General features: G+C 51.6%; 8 protein-coding genes across 8 annotated transcripts; 4 read left to right on the forward strand and 4 right to left on the reverse strand.

Annotated features, from left to right (window-relative positions):
• Window positions 1-746: 746 nt before the first annotated feature.
• J4E82_000531 (uncharacterized protein) lies at window positions 747-2,069 on the reverse strand (the record flags this gene model as incomplete). The annotated part of the gene is made up of 2 exons (XM_051726852.1): window positions 747-1,957; window positions 2,006-2,069. The coding sequence occupies 2 exons, from the start codon at window positions 2,067-2,069 to the stop codon at window positions 747-749; spliced, it is 1,275 nt and encodes a 424-aa protein (XP_051593277.1).
• A 568-nt stretch (window positions 2,070-2,637) lies between these two features.
• Window positions 2,638-4,538, reverse strand: J4E82_000532 (uncharacterized protein; the record flags this gene model as incomplete). The annotated part of the gene is made up of 3 exons (XM_051726853.1): window positions 2,638-4,176; window positions 4,216-4,332; window positions 4,530-4,538. 3 exons carry the CDS (start codon window positions 4,536-4,538, stop codon window positions 2,638-2,640), a joined length of 1,665 nt encoding a protein of 554 aa, XP_051593278.1.
• Window positions 4,539-5,237: 699 nt separating this feature from the next.
• Window positions 5,238-5,946, reverse strand: J4E82_000533 (uncharacterized protein; the record flags this gene model as incomplete). The annotated part of the gene is made up of 3 exons (XM_051726854.1): window positions 5,238-5,360; window positions 5,555-5,719; window positions 5,893-5,946. 3 exons carry the CDS (start codon window positions 5,944-5,946, stop codon window positions 5,238-5,240), a joined length of 342 nt encoding a protein of 113 aa, XP_051593279.1.
• Window positions 5,947-6,344: 398 nt separating this feature from the next.
• J4E82_000534 (uncharacterized protein) lies at window positions 6,345-7,966 on the reverse strand (the record flags this gene model as incomplete). Its single annotated transcript, XM_051726855.1, has 2 exons — window positions 6,345-6,646; window positions 6,703-7,966. 2 exons carry the CDS (start codon window positions 7,964-7,966, stop codon window positions 6,345-6,347), a joined length of 1,566 nt encoding a protein of 521 aa, XP_051593280.1.
• Window positions 7,967-8,751: 785 nt separating this feature from the next.
• On the forward strand, window positions 8,752-11,895 carry J4E82_000535 (uncharacterized protein; the record flags this gene model as incomplete). The annotated part of the gene is made up of 4 exons (XM_051726856.1): window positions 8,752-9,044; window positions 9,103-9,392; window positions 9,441-11,200; window positions 11,251-11,895. The coding sequence occupies 4 exons, from the start codon at window positions 8,752-8,754 to the stop codon at window positions 11,893-11,895; spliced, it is 2,988 nt and encodes a 995-aa protein (XP_051593281.1).
• A 1,625-nt stretch (window positions 11,896-13,520) lies between these two features.
• J4E82_000536 (uncharacterized protein) lies at window positions 13,521-14,057 on the forward strand (the record flags this gene model as incomplete). Its single annotated transcript, XM_051726857.1, has 1 exon — window positions 13,521-14,057. One exon carries the CDS (start codon window positions 13,521-13,523, stop codon window positions 14,055-14,057), a length of 537 nt encoding a protein of 178 aa, XP_051593282.1.
• A 721-nt stretch (window positions 14,058-14,778) lies between these two features.
• Window positions 14,779-15,799, forward strand: J4E82_000537 (uncharacterized protein; the record flags this gene model as incomplete). Its single annotated transcript, XM_051726858.1, has 2 exons — window positions 14,779-15,181; window positions 15,234-15,799. The coding sequence occupies 2 exons, from the start codon at window positions 14,779-14,781 to the stop codon at window positions 15,797-15,799; spliced, it is 969 nt and encodes a 322-aa protein (XP_051593283.1).
• Window positions 15,800-16,630: 831 nt separating this feature from the next.
• Window positions 16,631-18,468, forward strand: ASD1 (aspartate-semialdehyde dehydrogenase-like protein; the record flags this gene model as incomplete). Its single annotated transcript, XM_051726859.1, has 5 exons — window positions 16,631-16,886; window positions 16,938-17,230; window positions 17,286-17,403; window positions 17,469-17,504; window positions 17,570-18,468. 5 exons carry the CDS (start codon window positions 16,631-16,633, stop codon window positions 18,466-18,468), a joined length of 1,602 nt encoding a protein of 533 aa, XP_051593284.1.
• Between the last annotated feature and the right edge of the window lie 794 nt (window positions 18,469-19,262).

Here is a 19,262-nt window from a genome sequence, read left to right on the forward strand (position 1 = left end):
TGAGCCTTTTCTGGCTAGCTGATACTGGTTTGGTCATTATGCTGGTCATGAATTGGGAAGAATTAGATCCTACAGCGCACCTCAAAACGTTTGTCGCAAGGGTTGTCATTGGGGCTTCTGAATGGTGAGTACAGTTTATGACGTATGCAGAGCTATACTAACACATGAAAGTTTACTCTGGCTCATGCCAATGGTTAATATCACACTTGCCGTTGTCGATAAGAGAGAGCATATGTCTATCGATGAGCAGATCCCACTGCCGCGATATGCCACCGCTTCCAGGCCGACACCCATAACGCCAACACAACGAGCCGAACCATGGGACGACATGGTAAGCCCACCTCCCCAAAGAGTTTTCCAGCCGTTACTTCCTGAGAACTAAGACAACTTTGCGTTGAACCTATAGTCGGACCCCATTCAAGAATCTCATTCTACATTTGGTCGGCATACGTAGGTAGCAGGCGAAAGTGAGACACCGAACACCGGTGAAGTTCTGGTCTTGTACGATCAGGGGAAAGAAGTCAGTGGATAGAATAGACAGAACTGGGCCAAACATAAGATTGATTAGGAAGAGGACCGATGGATACACTTAGATACCAAGACTAAACCTGTTACGCTTGAGGCACACATAGCTGTTCGTGATCTACGCCCGACCTCGAGCATCTCGTTCCCTTACACCATACCTTACCACCTAGAACGCCTCTGGCACTTGCCTTCTCGCACAAAAGAAATCCTTAACAACTCACTCACTCCCCTTTCTTCAGGAAGGTTAATGCAGCAACAACATATCCCTCCATTCCCACCGTCAACGTAGGCTGCACAACCGGTGCGAAGAAAGGACTATGGTTTCCCGGAACATCCTCACTAAGCCTTCCCTCCTTCTCCGCCTTGTCCCAAACCGCTGGATCCGTTCCTCCATACAAGAAAAAGCAACTCGGCTTACCGATCGCGGTAGCCAAGATACCAAAGTCTTCTGAACCCTGCAAACGCGCAATGTCAAACTGGTAAGAATGTTTGCCAGGTTGAAAGTGAGCTGAGAACGACTCTTCTAGTGCATTGGTAATGTCGGCGTCATTGAAGAGCAAAGGGAACTGCGTTGTTGGTGTCAAGGTGGGAGCATTTGGATTGTTTGATGCTTCGGCCTCGGCAGCGACGATACGCTTCACGCTAGCAAGTACACGTTCGCGGGTCTGGGGCAAGGCGGCGCGGACGTCGATCTTTAGGTTGGCTTCCGAGGGAATGATATTTTCGGCGTCGCCGGCATGGAAGGCAGAGACTGTTACGACGGCGAAGTCCAGGGGATCTACTTCTCGCGCTACAATGGATTGGAGACGCATAATTGTGGAAGCGGCTTGAAGGATAGGATCGATGCCGCGGTGTGGGGTGGATGCGTGGGCTTGCCGGCCCTCGATGCGGAGTTGAAATCTATCTGCAGAGCTGGCGATCAAACCATGCTTTGTTCCTATGACACCGGCTCTTTCTGGCATGACATGCGCGCCGACAACGACGTCTGGCTCCTTGACCTTCTGGTAGAGCCCGTCGTCTACCATGTTTTGCGCACCGCCTGCCCTCTCTTCCGCTGGTTGAAACACCAGAATCAGTTCTCCGCTCCATGCGTCTTTACATTTGACTAGAGTTTCTGCCGCTGCAAGCAACGCTGTAATATGCATGTCATGGCCACAGGCATGCATAATGGGTTTCTCAACATCATCTAAGTCCTTCATACGCGCCGTACTCGCATAGTTCAGCCCGGTCTTCTCTTCAACAGGCAGCGCGTCAATGTCAGCACGTAAGAGAAGGGTCTTTCCAGGGCCGTTGGAGAAGCTGGCAGCAATACCGTGACCGCCGATAGAAGTGTGGATCGTGAAAGCTTTGAAGGTTTCGAGATGTTTTACGATGGCCTCGGCAGTCTTGGCTTCTTGAAAAGAGAGCTCGGGGTGCGTGTGGAACCATTTGTCTGGATCGCTGTTAATGCTAGTATCGACGGGATTGAAAGAGTACTTACAAAGCTCCTCATATGAGGCTAGGTCAGGCTGGTTTGCCTTTACGATGTCGCTTATCGAAGGCATGATGTCTACTTATCCAATATCGCGAGATCTCCGGGAAGGTAAGATTCAATTGCTGTGAAGTCAGTCACTCATATATACACTCGAACACAAGGCCGATAGCACGGTAAATGACCTGCCTTTGTTGCGTTAGTGTCTCCTAGGCTGAGTTAGTGAGGGTGTGATAAATGTGGTTCCCGACGGGGAAAGTTGAAAATGACGTATGAGCGTGCGTGAGAATGTGGGGTAGCGTATCTGACCATAACGCTCATATCTCCATCGGCAACAGCAATACACTACGGAAATATGCGGGAAAAGAGCCCCCAGCAACTAGGAAATGAGCAGCGTGTGAATCAAGGAAAGTAGGTCAGAAAAGTGATAAGGTCGTTGATATTAATACAATGATGTGCGTAACGCCTGACTAAAGACTAAAGCTATGCTCAAATCCATAAACATATGCACCCACAGTTCCTCGCATATGGGCACACGAGTTCCTGACTCTGTTCTTTGGTTGCCTTCCTGCTGCAGTTGCACACAATGTACAGCAAATGAAACAAGCTTTTGAAGTGCGGAAGGATTTGGCTTGGCCATTCTATGACCCACTCATATCCTCGTTGTCTTTCTCCAGCTGTCGCTCAAGACTTCCCATAGGGTCTGACTCGGAACGTGGCGCGGGAGGAGCGACTGATGTTTGTTGCACAGGTTCAGGCTCAGCTTTGGGCTCAGCTTTGAGCTCAGCTTCGGGTACTGGTGCAGGAACAGATTCGGGTTCGGGTTCGGGCTGAGGCTCAGATGCCACCACCGGTGCTGGTGCCGTGCTCTCTTCCACGGTTGGAGCTAGGACTTCATTCTGAGCATCTCCAGGAATGAAGGCTTCTGTGGTGGTATCAGATGTCGAGATCTGGTTCATAGAGTTCTGGCGACTATGGGAGACGGCAGAGAGCGGTAGATCAGGTGAACTTGAAGGGTCACGCTTCGGCGTTTGCATAATCGTGTCGGTCGTGTCAGCCGGGACGGCTTCGAGTGTGGTCCTTTCGATTGTTGCGGTATCTTCGGAAGGCTCGTTGGAAGTCGGTGGTGCTTCGGTAGCTAGCTCGGCGCTTTCTGCTGGAGTAGCCTCTGTGAAGCTAGATATCTCGTTCGCTGGAGCGCTGGTCGGAGCTACAGAAGATGCCTGAGGGGTCGCTGGGTTAGAGGTATGTTCCATGTCTTGGTCCTCGTCTTCTGAGCCCTCCTCGCCAGAAGCCTCTTCTTCCTCGCCGCCGGCGTCTGCCATTGGTGTATCTCCGCCATCTGAAGGTGCTACTGATCCATCCTCTTGTTTGACGCCTGGTACACCCAGCAAGTCACCACCAGCAAGTGATGCTGGCGTTCCTTGCTCTGCTCCACCCTCGGCGAAGACGACCTTCTTCTTGCCTCTGCCCGGACCTCCACGCTTCACCTTCTTCTTAGGAGGTGGTGGCCTTCGCCTAGGTGGCGTTTGTTGTAGAATGTCGTTAGCTACGACCACGCCCTCCGCGTTCACCACACCAACTCCTTCGACGATGGTGCCTGGTGCCGCAGTAGCTGGTGCGACTTCAATCGCGGCGTCTGTGGGTTGAACTTCGCCTTCTACAGCCTGACCTTCTGGTACAAGCACTTTGTAAACAGCCACATTGCCATCGGCATCGAGCTTCTTTACTTTGGTTTCTCGCAGTGCAGGTTGTGCGACCTGACCATTGACGTAGGGTGACGGTAGACCCTTCCTTCTCTTTGCAAGATATTCTGGTTCCGGGACTTCTAGATGTCGTGCGACTTTGACGTACTTCTTGATAGTGAATCCTGTACGAATTTCTTTGGTCTCTTCTTCTTCATCCTTCATCTCGTTGTCGTCTTCTGGAGGTGCGGGTGGCTTATATAACTTCCCAGATCGTGCTGCTCGCAGTAACTGTTGAGAATGCTCAGGCAACATGTGAGAGTCTCGAGGCATGGGTAGTTCAGGCCAAGCATCCTTATCCAAAGGTTTGTTATCGGCCGAATTTGGTTCAATAGTAATTTCTGCTTCCCGGTATTGACTGATGGGAAGTCCTTCTAACACATTATGTTCTATTTGACCACGCCCTGATCTGTTGGATCGGTCCCTGTTCCGGAACTAGTCACATGATGTTAGCTTCCAGTCTGACAAACATACGCGCGTATATGCTATCTTGCTCAGATTAAAGAAAAATAGGTCATGGCCGCTGCTTTGCATGAGTGGAATGTAGGTACCAATGAGGTACTCATCACCACCCGTCAAGCAGGCGAGGCTCTAGACCACATGGCGATCTCTTTGCGACGTTTCCTCCACAAAACGATGTCGCGTCGATGATAAGAAGATGAGATGTTCAGGATGCGATGCACGTGATGGCAATAGCGATGTTACGTCGCGCGTGCAAATGGCGGCAACTCGATGTAACAGACGCAGCTTGAGGATGCACGCTCGAACGGAAAGATGAGGTGACGTACCGGAGCCATGGCGACGTGTGGTTTCCTCGATAAGGACTGGATCAGTCGGTGAAAGTGGGTATGAGAGTCGGCGCAATGCAACGGGAAGTCGCGATGCGTGAAGGGGAAGCGCGTCGCTTTGCAGATGGCAGGCACAACCGTGCGCCGCTAGACCCTTTTGAGTGCATCTGCGATCGCTGCCTTGAGACTTGAGGCGCAATCATCAGTCTCCTGCATAGCCTTTCAATAAAGTGATTTCAGTCAATTTTAAAACATCAAATCCAATTCATTCAACTCTCCGATATACTTCTATCTGATCTAGCATTGTGGTTTGGTTGATCCCAGTTCTGCAATGACGCATACGAACGAGCCACTTATAAGTTCCGCAAATCAAACAATATACACACGATAGAAGACAAGACAATGAAACATTCACACCAACAATAGTCGTGATGTTTTCCTAACAACTCATGTTTTTTGTACAAGCGCAGGAAGCACCGATACTTGTTGTCATGCGAACTTCACATTTAATCTGAACATTCCATTCGATAGAGTTGAATGATAGGCACGATATAGTACAGTATACTCATTCTCGATTTTCCATCGTCGTCGGGACAGGCGCAGCTGTTCTGCTACCGTGCATGTTCCCGCATCCGCATGCAATGTACGCCATATTGTTACAAGATCATTTCGTCTCATTATCCGTATCCGCACTTTTGAGCGGACCACTCAGTCCCAGCCCTGATCCTTCACTCTGACGATGCCATTTCTGTTACCCTTTTGCTTGCCCTCTTTCCCTCCTTCGACGACTAATCGATCGATCTGGTAGAATTGGCTTATCACCGTTTGCCTCTGTGAACCGAGTCAGCATCCATCCCAGTGCATTCTATGCTACACTCCTGCGCCCCATCTGTCGTTGTCGCATCCCACAAAATGCATCCCCTGATGGGTTTATAGGCTGCGATCTGTTTTGCTTGCCACCTTTTCCGCCGCGCGCGCTGCAGACCCTCCACCTCCAATACCGAACGAGCAGAAATCTATCTTACCTTCAGCATTTGCAATTCGCTCAAGCCCTTCTGTACCAGCTCTTGTATTGTTCGCTCTTCTGTCACATTCTTGCTGTCCCGGAACGCATCGCGAGTTCTCCGTTTGGCGTATTCGCGGAAATTGTAGGCGGCGAACTGGCTGCTCTGGCGCAGGAGGGAACGGTACTGCAGAGAGTAATTAGTCAATGTTCTACGACAAGAGAAGCGACATGTGCGCGCGCAGTACATCTGCACAGTACACGTAGGGACAGCGCAGAAGTACTGCGGGAATCCCATGAGGCGACACATCATGAGTCGCTGCAGCGGATATATCGAAATAATGTAGGAAGGGTACGTACGAGCGAGCGCACTTGATAGGCCATGTCGCCTTTTGTTGCCTGTGCTAATGACATGATTGCGGACGATGTGCGGAAGTGTGTATGAGGGCTGTGCGACCTGGGAATAAAAGTCGCTGGTTAGGTCATAGGTCTGGGGCACATGTCGGAGCGAAGCTTCGAAAGTCCGAGCAGTGAGCAGAACTACCACAGCTTGCCCCACGCTAAACACTGCGGAAACGGATTGTAGATGGAGCACGAAATTGAGGTACACTTTTCATTAAGCTTTTGCAGCTGTTGTTTTACAACCGAGCTAATGACTCGGAACTATCGAACCTATGAAGCTCTTTTGGCTTCTGGTCGGTGGTATACACAAGTGACATCGCCAAAAACGCCACCCAATGCAAGTAGAGCAATTGATGTCCTGAACAACGAATCACGTGGAAGAAAAATCAAGACTTACTCGTATCCACGCCCTATTGGCGATGCTTCTCTTGAATCCTGCGAAGCTGCTCCTGGACATTCATGCTTTGCATTTGCGAAAGACGGGCAGCGTCCTTGGCAGGATCAGGCTGGCCGTCGTACGACAATGCAGCTTTCTTCCTCCGAGCTTCTTCCTCTGCAGATATGGGTAATCCTGTAGCACCATCGTAGATATCTTCGCGCTGACTAGCGAAACGTTTAAGGTTGTTTGCAACGTCGGCGGTGTTAATCGTGGTAGAGTACCGGGCTTCCGCCTTGTCGCGCTGTTCCTTCCAGCGTGGATCAAGCAATTCGACTAGCATACAGCGTTAGTAAAGGCTCTTGGAAAAATAGAAAAAGGGGAAAACTTACTGCGAACGTGCTCGTCCATCTCGTTTGAGGGGATTTGCTGCTTGCAGTTAGGGCATACGGCCATCGGAACGTTTGCCTTCTTTGCGGCAGCGCGGGGAACGTAGTCTGTGACAATGCGACCAGGCGCTCCTCTGGCAGCAGCCTGAGCGCGTGCGCGCTGCTCGTTCTCCGCTTGACGCTCCCTTGCCTGCCGAGCTTGCTCTTCCTCGCGTGATATCTGTGCCGGCGTCCGGTAGTCGGGCATAGGGGGAGGCGCGTAGGACGGTACGCCATAGGGTGGCTGCACAGGTGGTGCGGCAGGGGCGTAGTTTGGCGGCATCTGAGGCGGTGGGACCTGCTGCTGTGAGACGTTGTAGTAAGTCATCTCGTCGGGCATGGCTTCTTCGAGACGCCTTGTTGATAGTGAGACCGCAGCCTTCTGTTCGAGCGACTGCGACTGCAGATCATTCAGCTGTGCGGGAGGAGGCAGATCCGCTGCATCGTCAGCTTCATCAAAGAGCACAGTCGCGATGACTGTAAAGTCGTGCCAGTCGACCGTCGCATACTCTTGCTTCTCGGCCTCCACCTTCTTCTCCTCTTTCTCTTTCTGTGCAGTCACATATTTGACGTACTCGGCGCGTCCCTTGGCGCGATCTAACACATGGAATCGGTTCTTGATGTTTTGCTGCAACTCCTCGATGCGTGCCTCGACTGTGGCTTCTTCCTCAAGCAGGATCTTGTACTGTTCAACGAGCGATCGGAAGAACTGGAAGAAGCTGTGATTTGGTCGGAGAAAATCAAACTGAAAGTTGCCAGACTCACGGTTGCGCAAGTCCTTCAACCAGTTCTCACCCACGCGCGCCGTGTACAGAGCAGTGAGCTTCAACACCTCCAAATCCTTTGCGCTGATGTTGGGCATACGCGCGGAAAAGCGGAACTTGGGCGGTTCTGGAGGACCCTTGGGTTTGTTGTCAACCACTTGCTTAGCACTTCCAGCTGATCGCCCATGGCCCTCCTTGAGTTGCTGAAGATACCACAGGAAGTAGGCATTGTAGGGGTCCTCCTCCAAAACGAATACAAAGTTACGGTTGTTCGCAGCTGAAGGATCAGACGTGACGCGCTGCTTCAGTCCATTGAAATGTGATTCGCCTCGGCGGGCGACGAAATCAGCCGTCTTTGCGATCGTTTCGCGCACGTTGGGTGGGGGGATAACCAGGTTCTCTGGTGGCTTGACGTCGAGCTCTGGCGGTCCTGCAGGAGCGCCTTCACCGTTGGAATTGGCCATGGCGCGTTGTGATGATGTTCGTTACGGGTTCGAGGGATGGTATCGGTAGTCCTGTTTACGAGTCGCAAAAGATAGGTAAACCGATCGCCAGGGCAGGAACAAGGGGTTCTTTCTAGGCGCCGGGAGCAAGATCTCAATCGCGACTACCTGCTGTTACTGGCTTGCGCGTAGATCGCGTGGGGCGGTTGCGGACGATGGGGTAGCGGCGACTGGGCTTGGAGTTGTCGCAAAGTTCCCATAGTACAACAGGCCCGCTGCTGCGAGAAAGATGTTCCGGGCCGACGATTTTCAGCCACAGTTGAGCCACACATGTCAAGGTGAAGCACTCGGCGCAATACCCAAGGCGCCTCAGCTTGCGAACGCTGTCAAGTCGTCAGACCACTATTGCCGGAAAGATCGCCTGGACTCTTCAACTTGGACAGAACATTGCGTGGAGTGATTGTTCTATACGGGCCTTGACCTATTTTCAGCCCTCCCAGTTCGGTAAGGCCCGTCGTAAGGAACAGCTTGCAACTAGGGTTAATTGGTACGCAACGCAACCACTACTCCTCGCGGGACCCTCCCCCTAGCTTGAACTGTTGCGCCTACCATTGAGACTCCCACCTCTTCTCTCCTCTCATCTTGATGGAACTCTTTTTCAACTCTCTTTAATTCTTTTTGTTACGACATTGGCCCCAAGCGCCTTCCACCCAGACTATAGTTGCAACTCCGCAGCGTTCCCAACTTTTGGTACAACGCCGTCTACCAGCTGATCGAGCCACGACACATCGTCACCTCCCGCCGTCATGGCGAGCCTATCGGCATCCAATGCCTACCTAGGCGAGAAGCCCCAATCGAAGAGATCCAAGTCGCGTTCCAAGTCGCGGTCGCCAGCACCCAACGGCCGAAAGCAGCAAAAGACGCAGCATCAGCAGCAGCAGAATGTCCAAGGCTACACCTCCGAGGGAGTGCAAGACCATGATATCTTCAACCTCCCCGGATCGGACTGGTCGTTGTTGGCCATGTTGACTGGCGTGGCTGCTGTTGTACGCCTCTTCCGCATTCAACAGCCGACCAGCGTTGTCTTCGACGAAGTCCAGTAAGCCGCATCGTCTAAGCAAGAATCTAAAGAACTTGTTCGCTGACTTACATCTCAGCTTCGGTGGGTTTGCGTCGAAATACATCAAGGGCAGGTTCTTCATGGATGTCCACCCTCCGCTTGCGAAACTCCTCATCACATTGGCAGGATGGTTAGGTGGATTTGACGGAAACTTCGACTTCAAGGATATTGGCAAGGATTACCTGGAGCCCAAGGTTCCATATGTCACTATGCGCATGTTGCCCGCCATCCTCGGTATTCTGACGATTCCGACCATGTTCCTTACTCTGAAGGCTGCTGGCTGCCGTACTACCACCGCAGCCCTGGGTGCTGGCCTCGTCATCTTCGGTAGGACGCACACATCCATCTATCACCATATATACTAACCATTGCTAGACAACGCACTCGTGACCCAGTCCCGCCTTATCCTCCTCGACTCGCCGCTCGTCATCTTCACAGCCCTTACCGCACTCGCCTGGACAAGCTTCATGAACCAGCACGAACAAGGACCCGCAAAGGCCTTCCAGCCATCCTGGTGGTTCTGGTTGGTCACTTCCGGTGTTGGACTCGGCGCAACAGTCAGTGTCAAGTGGGTTGGCCTATTTACTATTGCCTGGGTCGGCAGCTTGACGCTTGTGCAACTCTGGGTCCTTCTTGGGGACACCAAGAACGTCACACCACGATTATGGTTCAAGCACTTCTTCGCCCGCATGTTCTGCTTGATTGTCATTCCTGTCTCGTTCTACATGGCCATGTTCGGAATCCATTTCCTCTGCCTGGTCAACCCTGGCGAAGGTGACGGCTTCATGTCCTCGGAATTCCAAGCGACACTGAACTCCAAGGGCATGCAAGCTGTTCCTGCTGACGTCGCCTATGGAAGCCGTGTCTCTCTGCGCCACTGGAACACTCAGGGTGGATACCTTCATTCACACAGTCACATGTACCCAACCGGTAGCAAGCAGCAACAAATCACGCTTTATCCCCACAAGGACGAGAACAATATCTGGATTCTAGAGAACCAGACTCTGCCGATCATGCCTGAAGACTACAATGGACCAAACCTCACAAGCCCAAAGGCATGGGACAACGTCGGCCCAGATTACATCGAGGATGGTGGTGTCATTCGTCTTTACCATATCACTACCGATCGCCGCCTTCACTCCCACGATGTCCGCGCGCCTGTTACTGAGGCTGACTGGCAAAACGAAGTTTCTGCGTACGGCTACGAAGGCTTTGAGGGCGACGCGAACGACCTCTTCCGTATTGAGATTGTTAAGAGCAAGTCTGACGGAGCCGTGGCTAAGAAGCGCGTCCGAACTATCCAGACGAAGTTTAGGCTTGTCCACGTCATGACTGGCTGCGCGCTATTCTCGCACAAAGTCAAGCTTCCCGACTGGGGTTTTGAGCAGCAAGAGGTTACCTGCGCTAGGCAAGGTACCTTGCCCAACAGCATCTGGTACATCGAGGGCAATGTCCACCCGTTGATGGTGGATGGTGAGGTCGAGAAGGTCAACTACCGTAACCCCGGGTTTTTCGGCAAGTTCTGGGAATTGCAGAAGGTCATGTGGAAGACCAACGCTGGCCTTACTGAATCGCATGCCTGGGATTCTCGCCCTCCATCTTGGCCAATCCTACGCCGCGGTATCAACTTCTGGGGCAAGCACAACCGTCAGATCTACCTTTTGGGTAACCCAGTGATTTGGTGGAGCTCTAGCGCGCTCATTGCTCTCTACATTGCTATCAAGGGTATCGCAATCCTTCGCTGGCAGCGCGGCTACCGCGACTACAGCAATGTCACCTTCAAGCGTTTCGACTACGAGGTCGGCATGAGTATTCTCGGATGGGCCTTCCATTACTTCCCATTCTACCTGATGGCGCGTCAACTGTTCTTGCACCACTACCTACCCGCTCTTTACTTTGCCATTCTCGCTCTTTGCCAGATCTTCGACTTTGTAAGCTACCGCTTCAGCATCTTTGGCCTGAGGCAGTACCCTGCTATCGGTCAAGCAGCAGCTGTTGGTTTCCTGGCTATCGCCATCATGGTCTTCACCGTATACTCTCCATTAGCATACGGCAACGCATGGACCAAGGATGCTTGCAACAATGTCAAGCTCTTCGACTCTTGGGACTGGGACTGCAACAACTTCCTCACTTCTGTAAGTACTCTTCACATGGTGAACGGCCGACACCTACTAACTGATTCCAGTATGAAGCATACAACACCATGCACTCTGAGCCGGTAGCATCTGTCGCTGTACCTTCTTCAGCACCTCCTGCGCCTCCAGTCCAAGCCGCACCAGAAGTCGTTCCCCAAGTTCAGCAAGAGCAACCCAAGGAGCAGCAAAATCAGCAGCAAAATCAGCAACCAATCCAGGAAGCAAAGGAGCCGAAGCAGGAGAATGTGATGTCTGAACAAGCGGTAGTTTCCCAGCCACCTCAGGAGCCTCCCAAGGACCTCCCGGTTGTATCGAAAGAAGAGCGTATTGAGTACCGCGACGAGAACGGCCGTATCCTCGACGATGATGAGGTATCAGCACTTGCCGGCAAAGTCAGCTTCAAGACCCGCTACGAGACCCGGACCCGTATTATCGATGGTGAAGGTCACGAGATCTATGAGGGCCTCGTGGACTCACATGGCGATGCTGAGGAAAATGGCGTTGCCCCTCCCCATCCTGACGCCGAGGGCCGTAATCCCGAGACGCAGGAACAAGCCAACGCTCCTGAAGCCAGCGAGGCTCCACCAACTGTCGAGGTCGCCGAGGACCAACAGAAGGAAAAGAGCGTTGAGCAGCATCAGGAGGAGGCTCAGCCAGCCAGCGAAGCCCAGTCGGCGACACAAAAGGAGGAGTAAACTCATCCTGTCTTCTTCCCATGGCACTACCATGGTCTCCTTTCTCTCTTTTGTATTATAGGGACGGATAAACTTAGCAGCGTACGGAGCTGGTGGCGCTAGGCCTGGCATAGCAAACAAACATGACGGCAGGTGGAGAGTGGGCTGCATCTGTCTTGGATCCTGTATGACTACATATAATGTGATTTGTGAAAATCTGACTTGGCGTGTTGCATGCATCGCAAAACCTCAACTGCTCCAAGACATTCTTGGTTCGCTACAGAGATCAGTACCCAGGACTTTGTTGGTACAGACTGACAACCAGGATGAGGACGAGGAAGGTATCAGATGTCGATGTAGTTGTGGGAATGTGACCTGCCGTGCCGATGCCAGGTCTTCCGACATCTTTTGGCTTTGCAACAACATCTGCCGGTCGGCAACAAAGACATGGTAAGCTAGTAAAAGTAAGTTGCAGACTAAGCCTTGCGGTCCCAGGTTCGAGGACTTTCAGCCTCAGGCCCAGTGTTCTCACCCGATCAACCGGATGGACCGCTAACCAGCTCTCCCGCAATCGGATGCCGCGGTGCACAATGCAGGGATCGGGTATCCTTGGACAACGTCACGAACTAGCATCTGATCTCGGAATCTGCTCCAGTACGCTAAGCGCGTTTCCAAGACGTGTGATTCGTCGTCGGCACCTGGAGCCGCACTACACTACTCAACTTCAGGGACCACCAGGTCCACAGTGTCTAGAACACGTTTGCAGCCAGGGTCACGACTGTGGGCACTCTAGATCTAAGCGGTAGCTGATCATTTCTACGTACCGCTCGCACATGCCAGCGGCTTCTTCTTTTCTTTTCGGCCCATGATGGGACTGGCAACGACGCGAAACCCCACCCATCGCATCCGGCGGCGAGGTCGGGCAGAAAAGTCACGCAGCAGCTCGGGCAGAGTTGCTACAAGTCTTTAGATTTGTCCATGATCTCCGCGTGACCCCAGTGACCAACGCCCTATTTGTTGCAAGATCAACAACTTTTGACTTGTATTTCGCCGACAGATCACCTTTGCAAGGAAAAAGGAATTTTCTCGAATATAATTTTGGGCATTAAGCTGTGGCTGAGGCATGGTTGGTGATGCGCGTGAGATCCCTAACATCTTCCCTGCTTGCCCTGTGTGGCAAATGCAGAGGAAGTGTCGCGAGCCTCATGTGCTCTTTGTGGGAATGTTCGCCACTTCCCATAAGCTAAAAAGAAGCCTTCTTCTCGCATTTCTGTCCTCCGCGGAGCAAATACTGGCACACGGCCGCGCCCACTCGACGCACTGTGAGTATTATAAATTAGAAATGCGGTCTAGCCGCGCATCGCTTTTTTCAGAAAACCCCTCTTTGTGCGTCAGATTCCCATGCTTGCAACATCGTAGACTTTTGCGTCGGTTTTTTTGGGCTGCGTTTGGAAAGTGTGGTGGCATTGCATATCTTGCAGGAGCCAACTGGTCTCTCTTTCTTTCTTTTTTCTTTTTTGCGATAATAGTCCTATTCTCGCATTTTTATATTTCGCCGCAGTTGTCGTTACTCTCCGTTAGCTGTGCTGTTGGAGAAGAGCTCGTCGCCTGCGATGGCGCCCGACTCTCAAAACACCCACCATTTCATGAACAGCAAGGATGGGCCTACACCTACCCAACACTCCTACGATAACGACAACAACAACCAAAACATCCACGACGGCGATTCGTACATTCAGCAAAGCATCGAACAACCCAATCCGCCAATCGCTACCATCGTAAACGCTGCGACCTCGGGTCCCTATATGATATACATCGTGACCGATACTTGCTATCCGACCGCCTCGAGCTTTCATGATAACATCGGCACCGCGCACATCACTTCGGTGCATTCCACAAAGGCAGCAGCCAATAGCCGAGCCAAGAAGATTATCTACGAGAACGATGGCGACTGCACGGTTGACCTTGATAAGATTATCGAGGAGGTGAAACAGGGCTTGTACATTGGGATTGGGGTCGGTGGTAAAGAAGAATCGAACGGCTGTTGTTATGCGAGGAAGTGCGAGGTGGAAGGCAAGATTGTGGACGAAGACAGCGACAGCGAGGAGACAAGTGGGGAGAGTGGCGACAGTGATCTTGTGGATGGTATGGGAGAGCAAGACGCTGACGTGGAGATGGGTTGATGAGGGAAAGAAGACGATACACATGACAGAGAGAAGCTGTGACCGACGTACGCAAAGGGGAGATCTGACGTTGATGCATACTACCGGCGTCATCCACAAAAGAGAACATCTGGGTGGGATACTTCGCCAGCCGTGACAGGCATTGGAAGTATGGACATTCAGGGGACTTGTAGGATGCGGCTAGGCAACCTTACTGTAGTCGGCACTGGCAGCAATGTCCAGTTCAGGCACACGAAGGGGTTAACGGCATATCAACCATTGGACTGACACGTCCAGCTCATAGAGCTTTCTGCACGCTTGTGGTGAAACACGGCGTTTGGCACATCGCATACACAGATATAGACAACGAGCATACAATGAATTAAAGGGGATGGTGGATGGCAACATCAATGGCTGAGTGGATGAACACGCCAACAAACAATGTACGATAGTTTTCTTATGCCGCATACAGTGAGGAATCAACCTAAACTCTTCTCCAGTGTTCGTGTATGGAAGCAAAGGGTATGCTTGGAGTGGGTGGATATAGGTTCGTCGATGCTGTAGTGTGGTTGAAGATGCTTGGAAACTGCTGGCCCAGGAGCGGTGCACCCGCCAGTCATTTCCCCGCCCCCGCCCGCGGGCAACGCACGTCATCGGATGCGCGAAGCAGGAACAGCATCTCTATACAACTTGCACATGCCGCAACCCAAGATGTCGCAAGCACTAACTGTATCTCTGAAAAATGTCCGCTGGATACTTCCCGAAACGCGAAAAGGTAGGCCTTGAAGACCTCTTCAAGGGCCTGGTTACAGCCTGCCATATCCTCCACAATGCAAAAATCCTAGACGCATATGGACACATCTCGGTGCGGTCGCCGGATAACCCTACGACCTTCTGGATGCCTTGTAACATGCCGCCAGCACTCGTCAGCTCACAAGACGATTTGGTTGAATACAACGTGGACGGTGCGGAGGCGGTCGAGAAGAATGCGAAGCCAGGCTACCTCGAGAGGCACATCCATAGTGAGATATACAAGAGATTTCCTGCCATCAACTGTGTGGTGCATAGCCATGCTGCCGACGTGCTGCCGTATTGTGTAAGCGGTGTGCCACTGAAGAACACCATACACATGGCTGGCTTCTTGGGTAAGTTTCCCGAACCACAATATCTTGCCAGGCGCTGATGCATTCGATCTAGGTACCAACGTTCCAGTCTGGGATGCCTCGAGCCACTACCCATCAGGCTCCAAGCATGACCTCCTTGTCCGCGATAGTACACTTGGCTCGTCCCTCGCAGCTGCATTTAAACCAGCAACTTCAACTGGCTTCATATATTCAAAAGTACGCTCCGCTCTGCCGACGCAGCTCGGTGGTTCATCCGCAGAGCCCAAGATGGAGCCTGATCACGCAGTTGTTCTGCTCCAAGGCCATGGCTTTACGACCGTCGCGCACGGCATCGAGGAAGCTGTCTACCAAGCGATATACACAAGGGAGGCAGCCACGGCGCAAACGACGGCCATGACAATATTGAACGCCCACACCGGCTACGCGCTTGAAGGCAAGGTAGATGTTCAAGCTGGTGGGAAGATCAAGTCAGGACATGCCAAGGTTGAGGGCGGTAATTTGAAGTACTTGAGCGACAGCGAATGCCATGATGCCTGGGAGTCGATTTCAGGCACACTGACGAGGCCGTGGGCGCTTTGGTGCCGAGAGGTGGAAGTCAATCCACTGTACAGAAATGACTGCCCAGGTGGCGATGATTGAGCGACAAGGGAATATCGCACTGTGGCTAGGGTCATCTTTAGTAACATTCGTTCTTTTAACTGTTTCTGACGTGCCTTCATATATAGTCTTATTCGCGTTTACGAAAGAACTAATGTCTCGCGAGTCCTCGGCTCTATTTCAAACCTTAATATCCAGAAGAGCCGTAGCACACCCACCTTGCAGACGACTTACCGCGACGCTTTTTTGCCATTTCAATAACGTCCCATCTCTACATGAAACCCTTATTCGCTCCTTGCGACCGATTTTCCGGACTTTTTTGACCATATCGGCAACGGCGTTACCCCATGCAGTCCAGCCAAGTTGTTCCATAGTGCTTGTCTTACAGGCCAAGATGTTCCGCCACTAATTGTGCATATACCCCGGACTCCGGAATCATCCACCCCTCATAGCAATCTTAGCCCCTAGGCCAACATCATCACTCAATATTGTCGATCCGGGGAATTAAAGCGATCTCATGCCGAGGTGTATGTACCCAGCATGAATCACTACCTCTGCTTAGTATACCACCCGCCCTTTCGGTCTCATAGTGCGGTGAATTGGGATGTCAAACGACCGCAAATGTGGCTTTTCTTGGATAAGAGATGTGGAAGCTTTCTGGCTAGTGGAAGACCCGGGTGGGCGTGATGAGTATTTCGGAGCATTTGCAACCGACTGGTATTGCACAATGTAGCAAGTCCTTGCTGTTGGTTCGAGAGGTGAGCATATAGGTAAGGGTATCAAACCAACATTCTTTTTACAAGTCTGTGCTATTCCTTTGACTTCTACTGGCCATTCTGTTGATCAATCGTTTCGAAACCTTCGTCTCTTGCCATGTTGTTCAAGAGCGCACTGTTGGCTGCGGCCACGCTCTCTCCCTCGGCACTGGCCGCTTTTGGCGCCTCACAGAGTGGGGACAACATCGTTGTTGATACTGGCGCGTCCAATCCCCTCATCTTTACCGTCAATGCAAAGAGCTGTGATATCACTTCGATCAAATACCGAGGAGAAGAGTTGCAGTCGTCGGAGAAGGGATCGCACATCTCGTCTGGGCTAGGCACTGCAACTGTCAAGTACGAGACGATTAGCAGTCAGTTATATATCCCTTACTTCGGGATTGGGAGCTGATAGAATGAATCAGGCCAATATGTCAAGGTTACTTGCACGACTAGTACCTTGACGCACTACCTTGTCGCGAAGTCCGGCGAAGCGACAATATACATGGCGACATATACGACTGCCGAGCCCAGCATCGGTGAATTGCGCTTCATCGCTCGTCTGAAAAGTAGCGCTCTACCACTAGAGTATCCCTTTGGCGTCGTATCAACAACTGTTGGGTCGACATCGACGGTCGAAGGGTCAGATGTGTTTGTAGTAAATGGGCAAACGCGAAGTAAATTTTACTCGAGTGAGCGCTTCATTGACGACACTACAGTAAGTGTCCCTCCAAGCCATCATCTTACTGAGTTTCTTTATTGACGTGTTTTAGCACTGTGTCTATCGTGATGGTACCGACGCAGTTCACGCCTGCTTCCTTATGAACTCCTACTCTTACGAAGCCTCATCCGGTGGCCCTTTCCACCGCGACATCAACACAAACAATGGAGGTAAGAGATGTCTCTCTACAACTTGAATATGAGACATATACTGACTTTGTATACCCTCGCTCTAGGAGACTACACTTCATTGACATTCTACATGAACAGTGGTAAGGAATGACCCTGTAAGAACTGCATATGAGGCATACACTGATTTCATACGCGTACATTTCAGGCCACGTTCAAACAGAGAAGTTCCGTCAGGGTCTGCACGGGCCGTATGCCCTAGCCTTCTCTCGCTCTGGTATACCCGCAGGTGGCTCCAGTATGGACACTACATTCTTCAAGGACCTTAGTGTAACAGGCTATGTGGCTCCATCCGCCAGGGGTACAGTGACTGGAACGGCAACAGGTGTTAGCTCCAGTTTCCAACGGGTGTTGCACTGGTACAACGATGCATCCCAATACTGGGCGTACGCTGATAGCAGCGGCAAATTCACATCGCCAGCAATGAGGCCTGGCACCTACACCCAGGTCCTCTACCAGGGGGAGTTCAAGGTCAAAGCCGCCAGTGTGACAGTCTCAGCCGGAAAGGCAACCACTGCGAACATTGCTGCCGATACCGAAACCAAGACTTCAGTCTGGCGCATCGGCGAATGGGATGGCCAGCCCAAAGGCTTCCGCAACGCAGACAAGCAATTGCGAATGCACCCCACAGATTCGCGCATGGCATCCTGGGGTCCATTGACGTATACAGTTGGCTCTAGCACCCTTGACAGTGTCCCCATGGCTATCGTCAAAGACAACAACCCCCTTACCATCAAGTTTTCGGGCACCTCTACCGCCGCGGCGACACTCCGTGTTGGTACCACACTCTCCTTCGCTGGTTGTCGTCCATCGATTGTAGTCAATAGCTTCAGTGTTGCCACACCTGCTGCGCCAACAAAGATCGATTCGCGTGGTTTGACTCGAGGCGCATATCGGGGGTATGGCGAGGTCTACAACTATGATATACCAGCTGGTACGTTGGTTAGCGGAAGCAACACCATCAAGATTAGCTGTACGAGCGGAAGTTCCGGTACTGGCTTTCTGGCTCCAAATGTGATTTTGGATGCGATAGAGTTGTTCAATTAGGTGTTTGAACGCCTCGGGACGAGTGATATATGACTGTGGAGTCTACAAGATATATGACGAAGGCGCTTCAATGAAGCTATATAACCGATTCTTTCTTCTTGTTAATATTTATCATTTCATTCACATTTTGTGAATAACTCTCTGCAGATTCTGTACGTTTGTCTTCCTTCCTGATTGATGTATATCTCTCTATACCTCGTTTAGCTCTTAGCAGGCCTCCTCCTCAGCTAAGGTTCGTACTGGGACATGAAGTAATTCCCGCGTGGGATTGATAGTTGTCAGAAATCATTTTACAGTACCGAGGATTACATAAAGTTTCAGCGCGCAATCCAGTGTGCATCAGATGCATTGAACACAACTTTTCATAGCAGCACTGACCACGATGACAATTATGTTTGCCAAATTAGGAGCCTGCCGTTACCGCGCAAGGAAGGACGATTCCACCGGCTTCGCCGACAGTCGTAAAAGCTTACAATCGTATGTCTTTCCCATGTCTATGGGCATAGCATTCATATTCGGCAATTCAAAGTCTTAATAGGGCAGGTATACGTCCCACATCCTAAATTAGATGTCTGCGAGTCAGTGACAAGACTGACACAGGGATCGGGGAGCGCTGGATGTCTGGGGACCCACCGTGAGGGTATTCACCGGGTGGGGACGTTGTGGGAATCGCTATATCTGCTCCCGCCTAAAGTGCGGGATCTATGAACTAGCGACGTCAGGTTCCTGCGGAAATACCATCGACTGCCTAAGATATAACACCGGTGGTCTTTTCGGATCCTTCTAACGCGAAA

This window comes from Alternaria postmessia (genome assembly GCF_024291825.1).
Source record: "Alternaria postmessia strain BMP 2775 chromosome Unknown scaffold_2, whole genome shotgun sequence".
Classification (NCBI taxonomy): Eukaryota; Fungi; Ascomycota; class Dothideomycetes; order Pleosporales; family Pleosporaceae; genus Alternaria; species Alternaria postmessia.